Consider the following 23,185-nt stretch of genomic DNA (forward strand, 5'->3'; position numbering starts at 1 on the left):
TGACATCATAAATCAAACGTTCAAATACCTTAGCTAAGCATGGTAGAAGCGAAATAGCTCGGTAGTTTTCAACGTTATGAACGTTACCAGATTTGTGTATCGGGATGATCGCAGCAGTTTTCCATGCGGTCGGGAACTTACCGCTCGTTAGAGATCGGTTGAAAATGATCGTCATTGGGACAGCGAGAGGGGCGGCGCACGATCTAACAAAAACTGGAGGCAATCTATCCGCGCCTGGCCCTTTCGAAGGATCCACTGAACTGAGGGCAGCATGGATGTTGACTTCACTTAGAGCGGGTTGTGCTAGGGACATATTGTATGACGGAATACTGTCGATGTACGGGCCTGTTGCGGAGACATCGTTTGTTTCATACACATCTTTGAAGAAGTCAGCAAATAGATTCGCAGCCTCATCGGTTGAGTTTGACCTTATGTTGTTGTAGGTTACGTCGCTGGGAATAGACTTATTACGTTTTTTCGAGTTGACATAAGACCAGAACGAGGAAGGATTAGCTTGCAAATCAGTTTCGGTACGATTTAAGTAGTCCTTGAAGGCGGAATCCATGGATGATCATATTCTAGTGATTTGTTTTTCCTTGCAAAAATGTTTTGCAACTCGTTGCAAAACTCGATTTTTTAAGCGCACATTTAATCCCAATTTTTTCATGATGAATATTAATAGGACACGATCGGAGAAGTACTAGATTTGTAGTAATGAGCTGAATTTTTGTATGGTGAGAAGGTGAATTCTCCGTTTCTGCATGGAAATCGTGCAAAAAGCGTGGGTATTATGGTTCCTTGCCTAATTTTATGCTGTTTGAGCAAAACTTTAATATTTCAGTTTCTAGTGTAACATGAACTTTGCTGTGGCTTTCATTGAATGTACATACACAGTTCATAATTTTAAACATATAGTCTATTTTACGAAACGACAACAGTGTTGATAATGATATTACCACTCACGGGCTTGGACACAACATCCTGTCAAATTTTCATTCATGAAATGAGCGATCAGCTGATCCGAAACGTCTCGTAAAATGGCTCATTCGTAAAATGGTCTGAACTCTGGAGCATCTCACGACAAACACATTTTCAAAAACTCACTATCGAAATGCAACTTTATTCGAAGGCGATTATGGATATCAAAACATAAAATCAACATCACAACGCCTTTTCTGCAATGTGGCACTCCAACTTTGTACAATGAGACTCAAATTCAAACACCAAATGTTGTGGAACGATCATATGTAGTAGGTACTAAATCGTAGATCTTCGATACTAGTGTTGGGGAAAACATCAACAGTCTAGGTAGATCATTATTGTTAATTTCCTTCTGTATCCGAAAAAAAAATACCGAGCGATTCCGCTTTTCCTGCTAAAATTTCAGCGGATATTTTGTTGTTGTTACTCCATACTGCATAAGGACTGTTCATTTTATAAAGAGGACACATTATTTGTGTGATATCTATTTTATTTTTCAATAAAATCATCAGTTTTTTGCATAAATTTCCATAGGTATTCTACAGTTTAGGAAAAATATAACATTATACAAATTGTCCCTAGTTATGGAACTGAAGCGGTGTTTGTTAAAGCTCAATAAAACCCAATTTCTCAAAATTCTACACCACTTTCTACATACTTAACTTTAAAATTTTCATGAACTTTTCAATGTGTTGGGATCTAATACCATTCTCCTAAAGGTAGAGCGTAATAGTTGGTCAGTAATAATGCACCAAGCATTACACAACTTGATATAGTGAGTTGCCTTGTTATCAATGGAAATGATAAAAAATACTTATTTAAGTCCAGTGATGCAATAACACTATGGATTCAGTTAAAAATTTGTCCAGTACAGAAGAGAATCGCATTCTAAATGATACTGAAGAAAAATATGCTTTAAAGTACGTTCTTCATCATAAATTTAATCCTTCATGATGGCCGTAGTGAAAAATTGCATACTTTTTGCTCCATAAATGCAAGTTTTCGATTCTAGAGAAGCTTATTATTGTTTATTTTCAGCAAGGCTTGACCCTATGTGATTATATACCTTATTTGAATATAACTACATGTTAAGTTTTATTTTCGCCATCATTGTTAAGTTGTATTTGCAAAAGGTTACATCGTTATTTAGAAGAACTTTCAAAGAATGAAGCTGTTTTACCTCCGGTAACTTCCATGAAGCACAGTAACCGAGCCAACAATGCTATCAAGAAGCGGTTTTCTGCATTTGAAATTGCATTATTAGTACTTTCGACTAGATCCATTGAAAACATTCAAAATTTTATATTTTCAAACATTTTTGTTTAACAAATAAATTTTGTTCTGAAAATCGAGTCCAACTTGTAACTTTAATATCTCAACAACTAATATTCCGATTAGGTTTATATTTTGCCAGAATATGTATCACTCATACTGCTGCAGTATGGCAAACACTTTTATGAAATTTAAAACGATACACCGATGTTTTACAGTAATTTTGTTTTTATCTTTAGTTTTTGGGAATCGAAAAATTGACCTCTCTTAACACTTTTCCGCATTTCCATGAAGTTCAATAATTTTAACCCAATTTAATTATGGTTATTATCTGCCAATATAATGTACTGAACAACTAACCAAGGCTGCTCAAATTTGAACTACGCGTTTTCTTTTTACAGCCTTGCAAAGTTGTCCTCTTTATAAAATGAACAGTCCTTATAACGGGCGTTTCAAAATATCGGCGGCTTAAAATGACGTTTCCATTGGAAAGTCACTGGAAAGATATGGGAAATTTCGTTAAGCTTGGCTTAGCGTAAGCCGTCGCCTTTATTTGCTAAACCGGTGTGAAGAAATGCAAATATTTAAACCTGGCTTAAGAATTTGGCTTAACTTTAAGTGTGGTTTAAGATAAACCAGGCTTACGTTGTTAAGCCGGGTAGGTGAAGAAATCGGCCCTAAGTCACAACTGCATATTAGTGGATCTCCCTTCTCTTACGCTAAAGCGCTACCTCGGCTGTTTTTGTGACCGACAGGATAGCATCTACGGTCGACCTCTCCTCCCGGAAGCCGAGCTGATTGCTCGAGAGATCATTTACAGTTTACACCGTCGGTATGCCTCAATATCCTGTTGTGCATAATCTTTTCGAGCACCTTCCTCGCCGTGTCGATCAAGCATATTGGTTTATATGCAGACGGGTCTCCGAGCGTTTTCCTCGTCTTTAGCAATAGAACCAGGCTCTGCCTCATTCAAACCTCCGGGAAAACTCCCTCATCCAGGCATTTCTGCATAGCAGACCTGAATATCTCGGAAGCCTCTGCAATCGCTACTTTTAAGACCAAGTTCGGAACTCCAGCTGGACCTGGGGTCTTACCTATGCTGTGGGACTTTGCTATCCCCGCTAGTTCCAAATCGATGACCCACTCCTCATCGCCAGCTCCAGCCCCCAGCTGCCCAACGAAAGGAGGCCAATGACTAGGATCTTGACGTGGAAAAAGCCCCTCGATGATGCCCTCCAACATCTCTCTAAATACCTTGTCGATGGAGTATGACGTCTTTCACTTACGAGGGCTTGGCTTCCTCTACCCACTGCCTGCTGTTGTTATAGTCGATACTGTAGCGAACCGCAAGATCGCGCTGTAGATAATCGCCAAAGTCGCACGGAAGACTGAGATCGCTGTGAGTGTAGCCATCGTCTACTTTACAGTTCGAACTATGTACTAGTTAGGCCGAGATTACAATAGGTAACGTCGATAATGGACTCCGCTTCGTTCCGACTAAAGGCACTTTTGGTACCGACATTAGTCAGATTGGCATCTAGCATAGCCAGTACCTCCAGCAGGTTCGTAGAACGGCTTCCCCATTCCACGGCCCAGGCATTGTAGTCACCCGCTATTACCACCGGCCTTCGCCCTATCAGCACGGTTGTCATACAGTCCAGCATCTACGTAAACTGCTCCATCGATTACCACGGAAGTGCATAACAGCTACAGAAGAAGACCCCGTTTACTTTTGCGACCACGAAGCCTTCGTAGGATGTAGACACCAACTACTAGACGGGGTATTTTCCCGTCGTCCATGTCGCCGCCAGTTTTTCAGACCCATCCGCGACCCAATTGCCGTCACCGGCGGGTACACGGTATGGATCCGATATGATGGCAACATCTATACTCAACTCAGCGACTACCTGACACAGCAGTTATATATTGTGGTTCAGGTTTAGCTGCGTTTCCTGACCTGACAGTTGTGCCTTGTAAGTATCGGGTCAGCCAATCGGAAGCGTCTTAGAGACTCCCCGACTCAAATGCCTCAGGACCGGCACGCTTACCTAAGTTTACCGCAAGACAGGGAACTTTCGCACTCGGTTTAGGGTGATCAACAAGCACTTCACTAAAAGAAGGCCTATATTTCGGTTTCTAGACTTTCTTGACACTGTTTACACTTGATTGCTTTACTCCTTTCTATCCTCTACACTTCTCCTCACTTATTTACAATCAAGCTAACCTTATTCCTGTTGTTCAGGTCCCCTTTTCTCTGCAGCAACCTCCTCCTTTCTGGCACAAATTTCCCAAATGGAGGAGAACGTGCCTCTGGAGCCGAGCTACTGATACCAGGGCACGACTAGCCACTCTGGCCTTGGGGTGGCTTTGGGGTACAAAGAAACTACGGGATTCTAATGAAAAAGACGGACAAATATCGGTGTCAGGAACAAGTTGACAAGCCTGCCAGGTGGTTGAGTTCCGTTACCTGTTGTCCTTTTTCCGCACTTTCACACCGCTTCACTCCTCTTCTAGCTCTTCAATTGGCTCACTTCAAATTATCGGTTTTGGAATACAAACTTTGCCGTTGGATGAACTCTAAACTAGTTTGGTCATATTTCACCGGGTAAGTGAAAGTCCATAGCTTCAAGGTTCTTGACCTCAGTCTCCGGTTATTGTCTTTTCAAAAGTGCATCCTTCGTAATAGCTCCATTACGCTCCCCCTGATGGCCGCCCATAACTGCATCTTCTTCGACCTCTGGCGGTGGGTTGCGGAAGCTTGGTGGGAGGTATGCAGCGTTTGAGGTGGTTTTGCCTACTACCGTCCTAGCTGTATGCGAAGTGTGGGACTACTGGGGGAAACACCTTACTCTAACACGAAATCTATCTGTCATACACTTTTTCGAATACAAAATACAAAATCACTTCAACATAATCAATAAACAAACCAAACACTTACAGCCTCTTTCGAAGGCCGGGCACGATGGGTCTCTCGTCAACACTTGAGAGGGTTTGTGTAATCTTACGCCTTATGGTCTTCACTTCCACATCGCCTACAAAGCTTGCTCCTGTCAGTGTCTCTGCAGTTCCATGACTTGTGTCCTGACTGGTTCCAGTCACCTGAAGCAAATCTCCTATAGCTCGTGTAAGATTAATTGACATACTGGTCAGCCCTCCTTGAGCTTTCCCAGTTTAACGGATCTATTTGCGTTTGCCTCAGGTAGCTATACCAAGGCTACCTGTGTCCTTGTCGGTCCCTTCCGAACGGCTGCGGTGCACATGCACCTCGCACTGCCGTGAAGAGCTTGTTCGGGTTACTAATATCGTATATGTTTTTCACTTCCAGAGTCGCCTCCGCCGTTAGAGCCCTCACCTCGACACTCTCGCCAAGGACCTCTTCCGCCAGGCTTTTGTAGGCAGCGTCCTCACGTTCCTTGTGACACTTGAGCTCGAGTATCATTTCACTTGTACGAATACGTTTAATATTGCGCACGTCAGTTCCCAGATTCACGAGCTTGGCGTCGCTTCGCATCGCCTGCAAGACATCCGAGTACTTTGACTGTTCGGTCTTGATGACGAGCGCGTCGCCTTTCTCGCGCTCGGCACCTACTCTTTTACGCCTTGGTTTGACGTCCCTGTTGTCATCGAGCTGCGGCTTTTTCTTCTTCTTCTCCCGCTCGATTTTCGTCCAAGGGAGGTCCTCCCCTTGATTTGCCCTATCCTGTGGTTGCTGAGGGCCTAACAACGGTCGCAACCCCTTGTTCCCTTCCATCCGGGACGGGCCAGTCTTTTCAGGCCCACCCTTCCCAGCTTTCCGGGACACCTGGCTGGGGTCCGACATGCCGGCATTACTGCCGATCTTCGGGATTTTCCTAGCCTTGTGGGCACCGTCAGACAGCTCCTCACCTGACGGCTGCCTCACCCGCTTCTGCGAGTACTTATCATGAGCAGTCGCATCCACCACACCTTTTGGGGTTCCTGCGAAAGCGAAGGCCTCTGTCTGGGTAGACTTCGTAACCTTCCGCTTTCGTCGGTTCCGCCGCTGTTGCAGTTTCCACGATCTTGCTTGGCATCGTCCATCGGTTTTCGAAGTCGCAACATGGTCGTTTTACGGTCCTTCCTTTTGTTGGACGCAAAGTCGATGATCTTTCCAAGCTGCTGCTCAGCCACCTCAATTGCAGACAGTCCTCCTGTCCCTGCTGCCTCAGTATTGCACTCCACTAGAGAGTATCATTCGACGAGCCGGCTGTGGTAGCCAGTATACGATTTTCAGAATAACCGGTCAATCTGTTTGCTTCTCGAACGATTCATGCCATCGGCAGCACATTTGGAACGATGAAAAAGCTTTTCAACCACCTGAAACGCGAGGCAGAAGTGGTCAAAGCGTCAAGAGTGAAGTATGCATAAGCATGAGGGAACTGGGGGAGACAGGACAAGCTTTGTCAGCAATGCTACGATAGACGGGGAGTATTCGTGGAAGCCGTACCTGCAATATGCTCTAGAAGAAAATGCGGTCATTCATCGCCGCACTAAATGTGTCTTGCACAAAACATTAATAAGACCACGGTTTTCCTTCATAATTATGAAACCTGGAACTGTGGGATCTTTGAGGCATTCGAGCGACAAGTCCTGAAGAGGAAGTTTTGCCATCTGCAGGAAACCGGTGTTACCCAAAGAATGAACTATCAGCTCGCTGCACTCTACGACAATGCCAGATCATCCAGATGGTATGCAAAGCGGGGAAGATATGGTGAGCATTGCATGTTGTGTAAGAATCCCGGACAACAACCCTACAAAATTAGTGTTCGCTATAGATGCGTTTGATACAAGAAGGCGAGAAGCACAGCTGGGAAGATGGGTGGACCAGGTAAAACATGGTGTGGCAAGCCTCGTTCATGGATGCAGAAATGTGGAAGGAGCTCACCAAGTAAAATTCATCCTAGTATTCACCGGAGCATCAAACTAAGGTGTCGTTTAACAACCATTGGTTTTACCTCGTTTTCTATGAACTGACACGTAAAAAGAGGTTCCAGTGTAATCGTTTCCTCATTTTCACATGACATTTTTTACAATGACTACAAAGCTGCATGAAAAGAAAGACTCCAGCTGACGACCACCATCATGACAACAACCTTGGGGAGCGAAAGTTTTGTCCTTTTTTCTGTAAAACAAATACCTATCACTTTACCACCGTCATTAAGCGACCAAGGAACAATCACCAAAGGAAGACTTTCGTTTCCACCCTTTCCACTTTGCTTGGCCGCCGCGCCGCCACGAAGGAAGGGATCCGTTCCTCGTGGGATATTTCTATAACAAGGGATTAGTTACGCTTTAGTCGGGAAAGACTTTGAGACGCAAACTTTATTTTCGGGAGAAACGTGTTTCGTACGGATCAGATCCCCAAATACACATTGTAGCAGGTATCCTGTAGCGGACCGCGGCAAAACTCTCGGTAAAACTTTTCCCACACTCTCTGGGTTCAGGTCCCGGGAGCCAGATGCAGATAAACTCATTTTCATACCTAGTTGGTAGAAAAAAAAAAGCTACAAGCTCCGGATCAGACACCGTACGGACGTGGGGCTGTTTCGCTGATTTTTTATGAGCTGCCATCAAAATCAATCAAAGCCAGACTAACTTTTGTCATGTAGCGTTTAGGATTTTTTGTAGGCCGATTCTGATTTATAGGTTCAACGTTGAAAGATTTTCCTATAGGGTAAAAACCTAGACTTCGCCTCCTTAAAATTCTGCTCTAATCTTCGCCACTTCATACATAAAAAATGGAATTCGTATGGAGGGGGCGAAGACAAGAGCAGTGGCGAAGTCTAGTGCTTTTACCCTATAGTTCCTAGAAAAGTTTGTGTTGGAAAATCACGAAAATATGATTAAGTGCATTGCAAGTATTTCTGACAATATGCCTGGCGGGATTCGTAAAGGAATCTTTGGATTATTTTTTGTCGAAATTAAAACCCTCCTTCTTCTTCTTCTTCTTTATGGCTCGACGTTCTCACTGGAGCTTGGCCTGCCTCTCTTCAACTTAGTGGTCTTTGAGCACTTCCACAGTTATTGGCTGCCTGCCATTGCATGATATTTATATTGTGAGGCAAGCACAATGATACACTATGCCCAGAGAGTCGAGAAAATTTTACCGACCGGAACGGGAATCGAGCCCGCCGTCTCTGGATTTGCGATCCATAGCCTTAACCACTAGGCTAACTGGAGCTCGTCCACGTTAAATTTCGGACCCCTAAAAAGAGCAAAATCTCGAAAACGATGTTTAAAAAAATCTAAAAATTTTAAATTTGAGGGTCCTATTTTCCATGTTTAGTAGCTTACTTTCATAGCTGTGCGGTTTTGGTCGTGTTTTTTCGTTCTTGAATGTTTCTCACAATATATACTGGTTCTTATCGAAGGATTTCACACAAAAAAAACAGTTTTAATTAAAATACACAGAATTCAAAACTAAACAACTGCGAATACGAACCGAACCGTGCAAGAATCATGCTGATCGGTTCATCCTTTCTTGAGTTTTGTTGCCTCAAAGAAACTTCAAACTCATTTTTATATACATAGATATAATACAGTAGACGTTCGATAAGTGCAACATGTTTACGTTTCAGTTACCGAATGTAATTCGTTAATTGCAACGACTGACAGCCGTCAAACAGTTGTCAAATGCTGTTGGACCACGTGTTGGACGCAGCCAGAAAAATATCGCAACTCCGTTGACGTTTTGTTTTTGACCGATAACTGCAAAATTGTTGCACTTAGCGTACTTGCAGTTAAAAGGCATTGTAGTTAAACCGTTTGCAACGAGCGAACGTCTACTGTATAGGGTAAAATCACAAAGAACAGACATTTAAGCCCGAACAGGAAACAAAAAATGATAACACGAAAATGTAAGTGATGGGATGCTGCGCCACGCAACGGGAGCATAACGACATAGTAGACTTTCGCTCGGTGCAACCGGTTTAACTGCAATGCTTTTTAACTGCAAGTCCGGTAACTGCAACAATTTTGCAGTTATCGCATCGCTATCTGTCAAAAACGAAACGTCAACTGTGTTGCGATGTTTTTCGAATTCACTTTAGCTGCAATGCGATGATGATTAACCTGGGCTTGTTAGGGGAATATCTGTAAATAAAAAGAAAATCGGGTTAAGTACGGTTCCTTTGAATTCCACTAAGAATTTGCATCCTTTGACAGATACGTATTTCGACCTCAACTGTAAGGTCGTCTTCAGTGTCTTGTACTTGACTCGACTCAAGTCAAGTCGAGTCAAGTACAAGACACTGAAGACGACCTTACAGTTGAGGTCGAAATACGTATCTGTCAAAGGATGCAAATTCTTAGTGGAATTCAAAGGAACCGTACTTAACCCGATTTTCTATTTATTTGCAATGCGATGTTTTTGAATGCAGTTTGGCTGCGTCCAACATGAATTGACAGCCGTTTGACGACTGTCAGTCGTTGTAGTTAGCGAATTCCATTCGGTAACTGAAACGTAAACATGTTACAGTTATCGAACGTCTACTGTACTCTGAAATGACCGCTATAAAGTTTTACACAAGGCAGAAAGCGAAGATAGACGTCTGTTCTTTGCGGTGACAAGTGCAAGTCAGGTGAATGTAGGCATAGACAAATTAGTCGAGTTGTAGGAGAAGGTCAACGATGTGATCTTGAACACCGAGACCCACGAAGAGTCTATCGACGAGGAGGAGATCTACTCGATGAAACGACTCGAGCTCTGTAACCAGCACTACAACGTGAAGTGTTTGCTGTTGAACTTAACGACTCGAGCTCTGTAACCAGCACTACAACGTGAAGTGTTTGCTGTTGAACAAGTCAAGAGAGCTGGATATATTGCCAGTCATGAATCCACCTAGATCCACAGTTCAAGCACTCTACTCCCACAAATTCAGTTGTCAACCTTTGCCGGCAACGTTGATGAGTGATTGATACTTGATACTTCATTGATATATTTGAAGGAGGACATACCCAACATGGAAATCGATGTTTGGCAGGTAAAGCCAAGGCGTTGGTAGACTCACTAGCGATAACCCGAGAGAATTATCCGATTGCCTGGGATATCTTGACAAAGCACTACAATGACGGCATAGCAAGCAACTGAAACGGCGGCAAGTGCAGGGGTTCTGTTCAGACTTCCAAGGCTAGCAAAGGAATCAGCAACTGAACTACAATCATTGCTCCAAGGATTCGAACGTATTACAGAGACGCTGGATCGGCTGGTAAACCTACAGACAAACAGACGTAACTCTTAAAGGAAATTCCCCTAAAACTTTTGACCGGTTTCTTTTTCATGAGCACACTGCCACATATTGGTAAAACCGCAAGCGACACTGCGGCTATGATGGATTTCAATTTGACGTTTATCTAAGACGCACACTATTAAACAAGGCGCCTGTAATTCTCGTTTGCATCATTCAGCAACGTGTACACTGGCAAACGTCAAAGCGATCGAACACTAGCGCATCTGGTGGAAGGATCGCGCAAAACAAATGAAATTTGAATTGATCGTTAAATGCATGTGCCAAGTCGTTTTGAAGAGTGTTACGTCTGTTTGTCTGTGCTAATGGATTGCAAGGATTTGCTGTTGATAGACATCCTGTGTGCTCGCTTGGATTCAACCACGAGGAGCAGTTCTTTCGTCAACAAAGGAGGAGGATACAACAGAGAAACAGACGTCACAGTCTACTCGCTTCCCATCGATTACCTTTTTAACGGTTGATTCAAATATTCGGTAGTTGGTCAATCGACCAGTCGCGGCGCTGGCATCATTTTTGCTCCTGTTTGACGTTTGCTCACTACCGCCATCTAGTGTTGGCTTGTCCAAACACGGCATGATTAGTGTTAGGACGATTTGTCGCGGAACTAAAACCACCCATCGACAGCAGCTTTTTACTCCAAGCAGCTTCAATACTGCAATTTATTTATTCAATTATTATTACATTTTTACATTACTTGGTATTAAATCTTACAATGTGGTATTCGCTCTCGGGACAAACGTATCTCCTAACTGCATTGCCCTTTCTCGTTCACTAACCAAACGACACTGCCGAGTTGTAAAATTATAACCACCGTCGGCCTTCGCACCGCCGCTTATGTACTACACTCTTGCTTTTGAGTTACCAGTTCCACTCAACAGCAAGCGTACTGAAACTGTACGCAACATTCCCCCCCGTGGAACTGGTGACGAACTAGATCTCCAAATTATTTAATGCGGTCCAGTTTTCGTTTGATGCTCCCTTGAATTTGCAAAGCATTTTGCTACTCAGCATCTTCGATCTAGATGGCAGCACCGTACCGCCGGTGATGCACATTGCGGTAGGTACATACACCCAAATCGAGCCAACTCGTTCCACTGCTTCACCACAATACCCACCGGGATCAAACAGCATTGTTTTTAATTGATGACGATCGCCTCGCATTCTACCGCGGCGGCGGCGAGCGTGCTGATCCGAGTCGTTTTGTTTTGCACAGGTCTCGTATGCATCACACATCACAAAGACCATTGTTTCCACGGCTTCAGTTTCGTATTTTGACTCACTCTCTGGAATTTCAGTATACATTCGATTGCTGCTGTGGGTCGATGACGTCAGATATCGGGTGCTGATGAACGAAACAGCTGTAGAATCAGCTGATATTGTTTTGCTACACTTTGTGTGAGTCGTACACACTCGATCACCGCTGATGACGCTTTGCTGCACAGAAGATGAAGAGGCTACTTTTTTCGGACACGATGTTTTACTGCAGTCATTTTGTGGCTGGGTTTTGTCACATTTTGGAATCGGCTCCTCCGCCGTTCCCTCGCTGACGTTGCTCCCATCGTATTGCCGTAACACTGCTTCCCTTTTCGCGCTGAAATCTGCCCTCATTTTCTGTGCTGCCTTCTCGAATTCTTCCTCCATTTTCACCAGTTCTCGCTGGTATTCTTCTTCGAGGCGGCGTTCTTCCTCTTCATAATACTTTCGCCAAAACTCTTTCTGCTCCTCGTGATGCTTCCGCCATAGCTTGCTCTTCTCTTCTAGAAGGGAAAGTTCTCTCATCGTACTTTCCATGGCGGGATGCTGCTGGCTGATGTATCACATTTATTGAAGTTTGTTAGGACGATTTGTCGCGGAACTAAAACCACCCATCGACAGCAGCTTTTTACTCCAAGCAGCTTCAATACTGAAATTTATTTATTCAATTATTATTACATTTTTACATTAGGGGCTGTCCATAAACCACGTGGTCATTGGGGGGGGGGATGGTTCGGCCATTGACCATTTTGTATGGACAAATAAAAAAATTTGTATGGACAAATGACCACGCGGGGGGGGGGGGGGGGGTTTGAAAAGTCCCAAAAAAATGACCACGTGGTTTATGGACAGCCCCTTACTTGGTATTTAATCTTACAATGTGGTACTCGCTCTCGGGACAAACGTATCTCCTAACTGCAGTGCCCTTTCTCGTTCACTAACCAAACGACACTGCCGAGTTGCAAAATTATAACCACCGTCGGCCTTCGCACCGCCGCTTATGTACTACACTCTTGCTTTTGAGTTACCAGTTCCACTCAACAGCAAGCGTACTGAAACTGTACGCAACAATTAGCATTGGGCGATAACGATTTCGTGACGATGATTTTTAATATAATTTGTTCTAAGTGTTACGTTTGTTTCTCTGTGAGGACACTATCAAAGAATTGTTGGAATTCCTGCAACGTAGAGTGAAGCTACTAGAGTCTTAACCTGTTATCTCGTCCTATGAGAATTGAGAGTGTTCTTTTCCGAACAACTCTAAGCGAGTGCTGCAAGAGATGATAACTACTCTAAAAGAATAGAAGAAGCAGAGACAAACAGACTTACCCGGTTACTTTTACCCGGTGTCTTTTTCATGAGCACACTGCCATCTGTTGGTAGAACCGATTTCGATTAGACGTTTGTCTAACACGCACTTTACAACACAAATACTGAACCGATTTCAATGAAAATTTTCATGTACGTAAAGTATGTATGTAGAAGTAATTTGTCAAAATTTCATTCAATTTGATCATACCGTTAAAAAGTTATAGCCATATATGTCGCACTATGTCACAATAAGCAGATGTGGTTTTTGGTATAGTGAAATTCAAACTGCTCTTACTTTGAAAGTACTCAACTAAAATGGCTGAAATTTTTACTGTAAACAGTTTAACACAACAATTTTACGCTGTCAAAGTTCAAAATCAGGACAGTGCTATCAGTTCTACAGTCAAAATAGTGCACGCGGAACTAAAAATGGTCAAAAAGTACCTAAAATTTACCTTGAAGCGATTTGAGCTTTGGATATTTACTAAAAAAAAAGTACTGAACCGATTTCGATCAAATTTTTACCACTTAATTGATACTACACTGAAAGGCGGCTTGCAGTTGAAATTACTATTCTGAGGGTCAACTTAAATGCACAACGCCACTTGATTTGTGCAGACTGATTTTCGTTTCATCTCAACAGATTTATGTTTTCAATTCTACCATGGACCCGATTTACAATTAAAAAATGTGACTGTTAGCAGCTGGATTCGAACCAAGAACCTTGAGATCACCAGGCTCGCACGCTACCACTCGGCTATCGAACCGGTTGATAAGTAAGGAAACAAAACGCACACAAGAAGCGTTTGTTGGTCGATGATCACGTTTTGCCATGGTAAATTTGAAAACATTTGTGTGCTCGTCATTACCGCAAGCTGTCTATCAGTGTATGTTAAGAATATCGAGTGAAATTTTCGAACGTTTTGATGAGGAAACAAAAAATTTATAGTTCAAGCAATTTTTTGAAATGGGTGCCCAAATTTTCTAAAATCTCATTTTATGATATCGACAATATCTGCGCCAATACTCAACTGATTTCGATGAAAATTTTATGGTATTAGCTACACATAATATACTATTCATGGTAAAAAATTAGCTATTTTGGCGAACGCAATCAAAAGTTCTACAATATTTTCTGTGTGCCAATTTCATCGTGGACACCCTTTATCTATCTAAAAAAAATCTTATTTTTTTAAATTAATACTCGCAGAAATGCCGGGAAACTATCTGAAGAAATCCAGTCCCAGGAAAAATCCTACGAAGAATATCGGAAGATATTTCTGAAAGAATCTCGGGAGAAATCTCTAAACGAAACCTGGGCAGAATCAATGAAGGAATCCCGGTAGAACTCAATGAGGGAGTCTTAGGAGAAACTCTTGAAGGAATCCCGCAAGGAAATCCGAAAGAAATCCCTGAAGGAATTACGGGAAAAAGACAGAAAAAAATTAAAAATTCGCTTCCGCCTCCGAGATGAACTAGCCCATGGTTGAAAATCTCATTGACACGGACAAAAAAGCAATCCCACCAAAAATCCCTAAAAGAATGTTGGATTTATCTCTGAAAGAATCTCAAAAGAAGTCCCTTTGAACTTCTTGGAAGAATCCAGGGAGAAACAATTTTGGGGAAATCCCTGAAGAAACTCCAGAAGAAATCCCTGATGGAATCATTGAAGGAATTTTTGAAGGAACCCTAACAGAAATTAGTGTAGGAATATCGGGAGAAATCCTTGAAGGAACCCTGAACGCATCGTTGAAGTAATCATTCAGAGAATCTCAGGAGAAAGCCCGAAGAAATACCGGAATAAATTCCTAATGCAAACCCGGGAAGAATCAATGAAGGAATCACGAGAGAAATTTCTGCACCGAGAATCTCGGAAACAATCCCTGAATGAATCTCAGAAGGAATCATTGGAGGAATCCCGGGAGAAATCCTTGATGGAATCCGGAAAACATCCATGGACGAATCTTTAAAGAATTCCCTGCAGAAATTTCTAAAGGAATTCAGAGAGGCATCAATGAAGGAATCCCGGGATGAATTTCTCATGGAATCCAAGAAAGAATTCTAGGAGGAATGTATGACAGAATACTGGAGGAATACCTGAAAAAAAAAACGGGAGAATTCATGAAGGAATTCCGATAGGATTCCCAGGAAAATTTGCAGAAGGCATCCCGAAGAAAAAGGCCGGGAGAAATCTATTGAAGAATTTCAGGAAAACTCAATGAAGTAAACTCGAAAGGAGTTGAAAGAATTCAGGGAGGATTCCCAGATGGAATCCTTGTAGGGATCCTCGAAGGAAACCCAGGAGAAATTTCTAAAATGAATGAATGAATGAATGAATGCTGGAATTAATCCCTGGAGAAATCCTGGAGGAATTCCTGATGGAATCTTAGGAATAATCCGTAAAAGAACCTGCAAGAATTATTAAAAGAAATCTATAAAGGGGTCTGATGGAATGCCAAAAATATTTCTGAAGGAATACTGAGAGGATCATCCCTAAAGGAATCCTGGGGGTAATCAATGAAAAAATTTCATGAGGAATTTCGAACGGATTTCTAGAAAAAAAGCTTGAGAATCTCGGAAGTAATCCCTGGATAAATTCCTAAAGGAAACCGGGGACAGATTAATGCAAGTAATTCCTTAAAAAAAAAAAAAACAATGCAAATGCAGGCACCCCGATAGGAATAAAAAGACACACTCTCACGACAATCGCGAATTATTTTAATCAACACTACGTGATCCGCTTAATCGTTAAGCAAGAGAAATATGTTCAACACCAAAGATCAATTTACAAATACCTTTCAAGTAAAAAAAATGGAAGGCATACCAACACCTGCCGTTTCTCAATTCGACCAGTCATAATCAAAACAACGCGGTGCAAATAAGGCGCGTGCTAGGGCGCGTGATAGTTTGGCAAACGCAGCCGCTCGCGCGCACTGTCTGCTACGATCCAGTTTTGGTCAGAAAAACATAGGTATTTGCAAAAAAAAAACATCAAACCGGTATCTTTTTGTTGAACTGAGATATTGCTGTGTGCGTTCAAGATGCAAACGGTGCCCAAATGCGCTTCAAACGCGGTAACACATGTTATCAAAGGCAACGTAGCATTCATAGCCAATATCACCGCCAACCTAGCATTCGAAAGTTCCCACTGACATCGGGTTACTTGTTAGAAAATCTTACCGCATTTGATATTAGCATTTTGAATGCACACAGCAATATATAAAAAAAGACGCGGACACCGTCTTCAGCCAGAGGCTGTACAGACTGAATTAAACTAAACACTGGACAAGGGACACACGAAGCATGCACCAGTGGATACGGAGAAGAAACTATTCTCACGAAATGTTTCATCGCCCGGAGCGGGAATCGAACCCTCACCCCATAGCATGGTGCGATTAGAAGCTTGGTGACCCTAACCACACGACTACGAGGCTCCACCAAATTATCAAAATCAAAGTAATTTTACTGCAGCACCATCTGGTGAGAAAATTTTAAACTAAAGATTATTTTAATAGAAGATTCACATCCCTATAAACAACTCCGCCGGAAACACATACTTCACCATGGTAAAGATTTCAGGAAAACAAATTTATTTCCGATTTGAAATTGTACTCATAAACCACGGTCAGATTGTAATGTTTTCAGCAACGTTTGCACCATCTAGTGTGCCAATTCTGAAGAGTATTGTTTACAATGTACGGAGTATGAATCTCCTAAACATTTTCTCCAAAGACAGCGTGCTGAAATAGTGTGTATTTCTCAAGATATTCAGTTTAATAACTACAGTCCTATAAATAAGACGCTGGGCGGATTTGGGTTAAACTTTTTTGTACCATTTCTCTTGTTTTGAATTGAGCATGACTTTAAAAATACATAAAGTCCATTGTATAGGAAATAACGCTTGGGGTTGTTTTTGCGCTAAAAGGTTAATTTAGATTTGTTTCGAGAAAAATGTCTGGCAATTTCACTTAAAATTTGATGACAATTTCCAATCAAACATTTTCATTGAGTTCTTGGCCAAGGCTACACTAAAGAAATTTATTACTAATTTGTTTTTAAAATTTTCTAGGTTTTCTATAAAAATCGCTGGACATCACCATAACTTAATGCTACAGAAATTTAGCTTGAAGTTCTTCCAGAAACAAAACAAAATTCATCGTTAGAAATTCTGATAAAAATTCTCTTATGAAATTTTCCGTCGGTATCATGATCTTACGATAATGATTATGCAATTAGGGGGATTAGGGGCATAATGGACACCCTAAGCAAATGAGTATGTTAGGCCTGTATAACAAACAAAAACTTAACATATTATCAGTTGGCTTACAACTTTAACTTGTTTCCTACGTATTTCAATCATTTACAGCTGGTAGAATGTCATTATTGTGAAGAAATAATGAATTGAAAACCGTGTGTTTTTTGGGGCAGGCAGGAAAGGTACGGGGCGAAATGGACACCCATCGGGGCATAATGGACACCCCTGCATATTTTATGCTGTGTCTTTGAGAATATCGACCAGTTAAGTAATTTGCCAACGGAGATCAATACCACAGATATAATACTCCATCTAAGACGAGTTTACGTAACTTCAAAGTTAATTACAGTAGACGTTCGCTCGGTGCAAACGGTTTAACTGCAATGCTTTTTAACTGCAAGTCCGCTAAGTGCATCAATTTTGCAGTTATCGCACCGCTATCTGTCAAAAATAAAACGTCAACAGAGTTGCGACGTTTTCCGGATGCACTACAGCTGCATTGCGATGTTTTTGAGTGCATTCTGGCTGCGTCCAACGGCTATTGACAACTGTTTGACGGCTGTCAGTCGTTGCATTTAGCGAATTTCTTTCGGTAACTGAAACGTAAACATGTTGCACTTATCGAACGTCTACTGTAAATAAATTTTAGGCTTAAATAATCGGATTGATTTTTTTCAAACTCTCTAAAACGCCTAACAGTATGCAACGCGCGTACATCCATTCATAATTGCCAGTGTTCATTTCGCCCCGAATAGACTACAACATTTGAATTGCTATTTTAAGTGTGTTCTGATCAAAAATATAATACTTCATCCATTGCTAAATCTACTTATACATGTAGATAAGCTAACAATTCACTTGTTTGCATGGTGGACACGCTCAATCACTCGTAATACCTTATTTGCTGCTGCTTCGAAATTATAAGAAATCCACCATATGAAAAACATACTTCAATTTCAATGATATTTTGGTTATTTTGAAGTAATATAAATGGTACTTTTGAAAAATAGAACCATGACTTGATCCTTTACACTTATGCATTCAAAGTTTTACATAAAAGTCAACGGTTTCGGCAAAAACAGGGGTGTGCATTTCGCCCCGGGTGTCCATTATGCCCCTAATCCCCCTATTATCCTTAAATAAATTATCCAGCTGTAACCTTTCTAATTTCTATTCCACAGACATCTCCGCCACGCAAATCCACACCCTACACCTGGACCACAACCTCAAACTGACCTGGATGATGGATTGGTACAAAAAGGAAGTTCTGTTCCACGTACAGAACACCTTCCAGCACGGCCGGTACAAATTCTTCGCCCTCGGCTTTTCCCCGCGAGGTGAACTGAAACGCACCGATCTGTGCGTCTTTACCACAAGCGCCGGAGGTGCGTACCGCCAGGCCCTGGATACCTACACCTCGCGGGACTTCAACCGGATCTACGCCGACAGCGAGCAGAACTGCGACCCGATGCGGATCGACGACAACTCGGTGGCGTTCCGACGGAAGTTCGACAGCTGCGACCCGCAGGACGTGAGCATCCACGGCGGAACCATGTACGTGGTGTGGCTGAGGGGAAAGAAGGAGCTGGACTTTGGCAAGAACTGGACCGTGATGCCGACGGTTGGGAGGGCGGATCTGGGCGTGATGCCGGTGCAGATTTTGAGGGCGGACGCGATCACGATTCCGGAGGCGAAGTCGGCGGTTAAGAGGGTTGAGATATTGCTGGATAAGGCGGCGATTCCGGCGGTCGAGACTACGTATTGGTGCAAGGTCCAGCGACTGGAGGATTGGTTGACGAAGAAGAGACATCACATAGTGCAGTTCGAGCCGGTCATAACGCACGAGCACGTGGTCCACCACATGGAGGTGTTCCAGTGCGTGGCGGATCCCGGGGTGAAGATTCCTCTGTACGAAGGTAGCTGTGGGGATATGCCGGCGGAAGCAAAGATCTGCAACAAGGTGATGGCCCTGTGGGCTATGGGTGCGGGACCGTTTACGTATCCACATGAAACGGGACTTCCGATTGGAGGAGAAGGCTTCAATCCGTACATAAGGCTGGAGGTGCACTTCAACAATCCGGATCTAAAGAAGGGCATCGTGGACAGTTCGGGGATGCGGATCAACGTGGTGTCCAAGCTGAGGAAATACGACGCGGCGATCATGGAACTTGGGTTAGAGTACACGGACAAGATGGCGATCCCGCCGGGACAAGTGGCGTTCCCATTGACCGGATACTGTATAGCAGAGTGCACAAAGGTTGCACTGCCATCTGGCGGTATCAAGATCTTCGGATCTCAACTTCACACCCACCTGAGGGGGGTTAGAGTTTTAACAAGGCACTTCCGCAAGGGAATCGAGTTACCCGAGGTCAATCGGGACGACTTCTACTCCCATCACTATCAGGAGATTCGACAGCTGCGATATCGCCCGAAGGTTCTTCCGGTTAGTGGCGACATCTACGTGTGAAATAAATGCGATCTTATACCTTTTTTTTCTATTTTTTAGGGTGATGCTCTGATGACGACCTGCTACTACGATACCCGAGGATACGAGAATGCCACCCTCGGCGGGTTCTCGATTAGTGATGAGATGTGCGTCAACTATATTCACTACTATCCGGCGACGGAGCTGGAGCTGTGCAAAAGCGCCATCTCGGAGAAATCGCTGTACAACTACTTTAAATACATGAAGGAGTAAGTTCTTGAGTTTTCACCTAGTAGGTAGACGAATATTTGAAACGATACTGTTGAACTCATCGACTCACTTTTTTTAAGGATCAATCGCATAGAACACTTTGAATCGATAGCTTCTTAATTGTAGTGATTGATGCTGGAAGAAGGCCAATTTATACGTTACAAGAGGTTACATTAATGAGTAATGACAAGGTGAGGATTGGGTAACGGGGTTCTCTGAAACTCCTGGGTGTACTGCTCATTTCGTAATGTACTCGGTGCCTTTTGATGGCCAAGACACAAAAACACAAAAAGGACAACCCAAATAACAGAGCTAGCTTAATAGCAGTTTCTCAAGCTAAAGTTTGCTGTAGAGTGGATCGTTCCACTCTTATACAGCAAAAATGTTTGTTGGGAAAATCGAGAGCAAAACTGAGGGAGGAAATACAAGAAGCGCATAGTCTGTCTGATTGGAAGTTTCGCCATTTGGGTGCATCTAGATATGCTTACAGATGCCTTGTTTGCAAAGTAGGTTCTGCTGATAGCCATCCCTCCCTTCACATTCTTCTCTAAGCAACGGTCGGAAAATCTACCCAACAGACACCTTAGGGAAAGAAACGAAAAATCTCAGATAGTGTGGGATTGGGACCTTCTCTGACACCAACGTATGAAAAGACACTACTTATCGACCTTGTCCTTAACCGTTCCCATTGCCTCCAAGCCCATCGTCTCTCCGGTACCACAACAAGGCATGTATTGCTTCGGAAAGGTGTTAGTGCAGTTCATACCCTCGAGGTTAGCTGGCTATAGTCTTGCAGTTACGGGTTTCGTGATTCGATCTTTGACAATATCAAGATAGTATTTACAATATCAAGAACTGACACTGCATGCACCGCAACTTGGTCATCCCCCTAGTAGTCCTACACCGCACCTACATCTACACAGCTTACACTGCAGAAAGACGTGCCGACATGGCGCCTCCGTCTGACCTTTCCGGAGACCCTTTCCATGCTGCGGGTTGGATCTTAAATAGTACCCAGACAACCAGCAATCGTATAAGATGTTGTGTGCGTGCATGCCTCCATTTAGGCGCATGTAAAATGTACGCATATCGCCTCCACTTTAACGTCTTATGCAACATCTTATACGATCACTGGTTGACTGGGTAGGCTACCGCCTTGCCAACGACAGAGCAGGGTGTTTTTCTGTTTCAATGAGCGCTTGCACTGTGTGCCCACGTGTTGATCACTGCCTGTTGCTCAGACTTGCGGTTGTTCACCACCAATATCATCTCCGTTTTGTGATGTGTAAGAATCAGCTGTCTCGACCTCACCCAATCCTGCTAATCGCATGCGCTACAATGTCCCCAATACGGCGCGATCCATAGTACCAGGCACAGGCACTTTCGAGGTACTCTCCTGGTGATGTTGTAGCTACTCTCTTCTTGCTCGGTACCGTAAAGGAGCACCCTGTTTCAGAAATAGTTCTTTTAAATCCGACATATGTAGACTTCTTGTAACTCCTAGGTGATTATGGCGCACTCAATATGGCGGCCCACCTAACACTGTTGAACGCGCTCTTCGCGTCAAGCGTGTTGCACTGCATAGTAGCGGATTCCCCCTCGCTTCTTTTGGAGCGTTATCTCGGTCAATTTGGTCCCTGGACCTGATAGACCTGATCATCTGACCTCTCAGTATAGAACTGTCAGTCAGCCTCGATAGAATAATCCTCTCCTACAGATTCTTGGCGGTGTCCAGCATTGGTCTGTACGCCGACGGGTCATCAGATGGCTTCCCGTGTTTGGGTAGATGAACATGTCAGGGCGAGTCTCGATAGCCGCCTTAATGGCTACGGTTCGGAATACTGTCTGGAACCAATACCTTGTTCACCACCGATTTCGCTATCGTGAAGAATTCCAGCATCTCTGGGGTGCGGACGAAACTTTCACTTTGACTATGACTACTTTGTAGGCATCGCCCCAGATGTTCGTGTTCACTAACTGGCAGAGTTAATGGAAGGACGTCCTCTTACGCGCTCTAATCTACTTTTGTTCAGTGACAGTTTAGTCCGAGGACTCCGGCTAGATCGTCACCATACAGGTCGTAGATAGGAAATTAGTCTATGGTATTACCTCCACGAGCAACCGCTCCACACATGTTAGCTCGGCGAAGCGCGAAGTTAGCCAGCGTCCGGTATGAGTTACGGTTTAGACCGGGATCCCAAAAGGTCACATCGATGATGCATTCTGCATCGCTGCTACTGTAAGTATTTTTGTCGTCTACGTCCACAACATTCACGTTCCGCCTGACCATAGATTCCAGCAGGCATAACCTCAATGTTGATCAAGCAACGTTGAAATTATTTCTGGAAATCGATCAGTTGTATTCCACATTTAGTTCCCTTTGTGGTTGAAGGATGGTGTGGTTGCCGAGTTGCGCTCCTTGGTCTTTGGTGCCTCTCTTCTCTGCACTTCCTGTAATTTATTCATTTCAAGGCCTTGGCACGCGCACGACTTGTGGTCTTGCTATTCTTCTCCTTTTTTTTGCCAACATAGCACCGTTCGGAGCCAGTTGTGTTTTTACGTCGGCTGGGTCTAGGAGCTCAATGAATATGTCCTCGACATCCAAATTGCCCTGCAGGAATGCAGTCTCGCTCTCCATCGCGTTAACCCACCGATCTCCGTGAGGCCGGTCCAACCAGTCGTTCTGAGACAAGAACTGTCTCGAACGCCGATTGACTGTTCGGCACCAATCGTTTACTAATCCGAAAGCCGCTTCGGGTTTTATTCTCGGTTTGTGCTCGGTTCGAATTTCGTTTTGCACTGCTGTACGTACACAAATTTTGTACTTGAATAGTACCGAACACGGGTTATCGCGATGTTTGGCGTTTGATGTTCAACAACACAAGTGCGAGAAAACGAACTAAAGTTGAACATGTGTTAAATTCGTGGGAAGACTGGGTCCAACGCATCTTGAACGGTATCTGGCTCGCCCTGGAAAGTGTGCTGTTTGTGATGAATGCGAAAGTACATATACTTGCTTGTGACCGAGCGCTCCAGTCAATGCGGATTGTACAGAACCGTCCGCTCGTACCGTATTCCACGTTTCTTCAGACAATCTTGAAACTGCTGGCCTAGATACTCCATTATCAGTTTTCAAGCATTTGATTTTCTTCC

The 23,185-nt window shown here is 43.3% G+C and overlaps 2 protein-coding genes across 16 annotated transcripts in view; one reads left to right on the forward strand and one right to left on the reverse strand.

Moving 5' to 3' along the window:
* The window catches only part of LOC115256503 (tyramine beta-hydroxylase), a 74,359-nt gene that overhangs the window by 43,846 nt on the left and 7,328 nt on the right, over nucleotides 1–23,185 (forward strand). For all 15 annotated transcript variants that reach the window (XM_062844606.1, XM_062844607.1, XM_029855170.2 and 12 more), the window contains exons 3-4: nucleotides 18,519–19,780; nucleotides 19,844–20,031. In XM_062844606.1, the coding sequence (XP_062700590.1) occupies nucleotides 18,519–19,780; nucleotides 19,844–20,031 (1,450 nt within the window). The remainder of the gene's footprint in view (nucleotides 1–18,518; nucleotides 19,781–19,843; nucleotides 20,032–23,185) is intronic.
* Nucleotides 11,122–12,731, reverse strand: LOC134284963 (uncharacterized). Its single transcript, XM_062844618.1, has 2 exons — nucleotides 12,649–12,731; nucleotides 11,122–12,420 (listed from the first exon to the last, which is right to left on the reverse strand). Exon 2 carries the CDS (start codon nucleotides 12,306–12,308, stop codon nucleotides 11,448–11,450), a length of 861 nt encoding a protein of 286 aa, XP_062700602.1. The 5' UTR covers nucleotides 12,309–12,420; nucleotides 12,649–12,731; the 3' UTR covers nucleotides 11,122–11,447.

The sequence above is a fragment of the Aedes albopictus genome, chromosome 1 (genome assembly GCF_035046485.1).
Source record: "Aedes albopictus strain Foshan chromosome 1, AalbF5, whole genome shotgun sequence".
NCBI lineage: Eukaryota > Metazoa > Arthropoda > Insecta > Diptera > Culicidae > Aedes > Aedes albopictus.

Excerpts from the sequence above, each read along its gene's own strand:
- LOC134284963 (XM_062844618.1), bottom strand. The coding sequence starts at position 12,308 with ATGGAAAGTACGATGAGAGAACTTTCCCTTCTAGAAGAGAAGAGCAAG.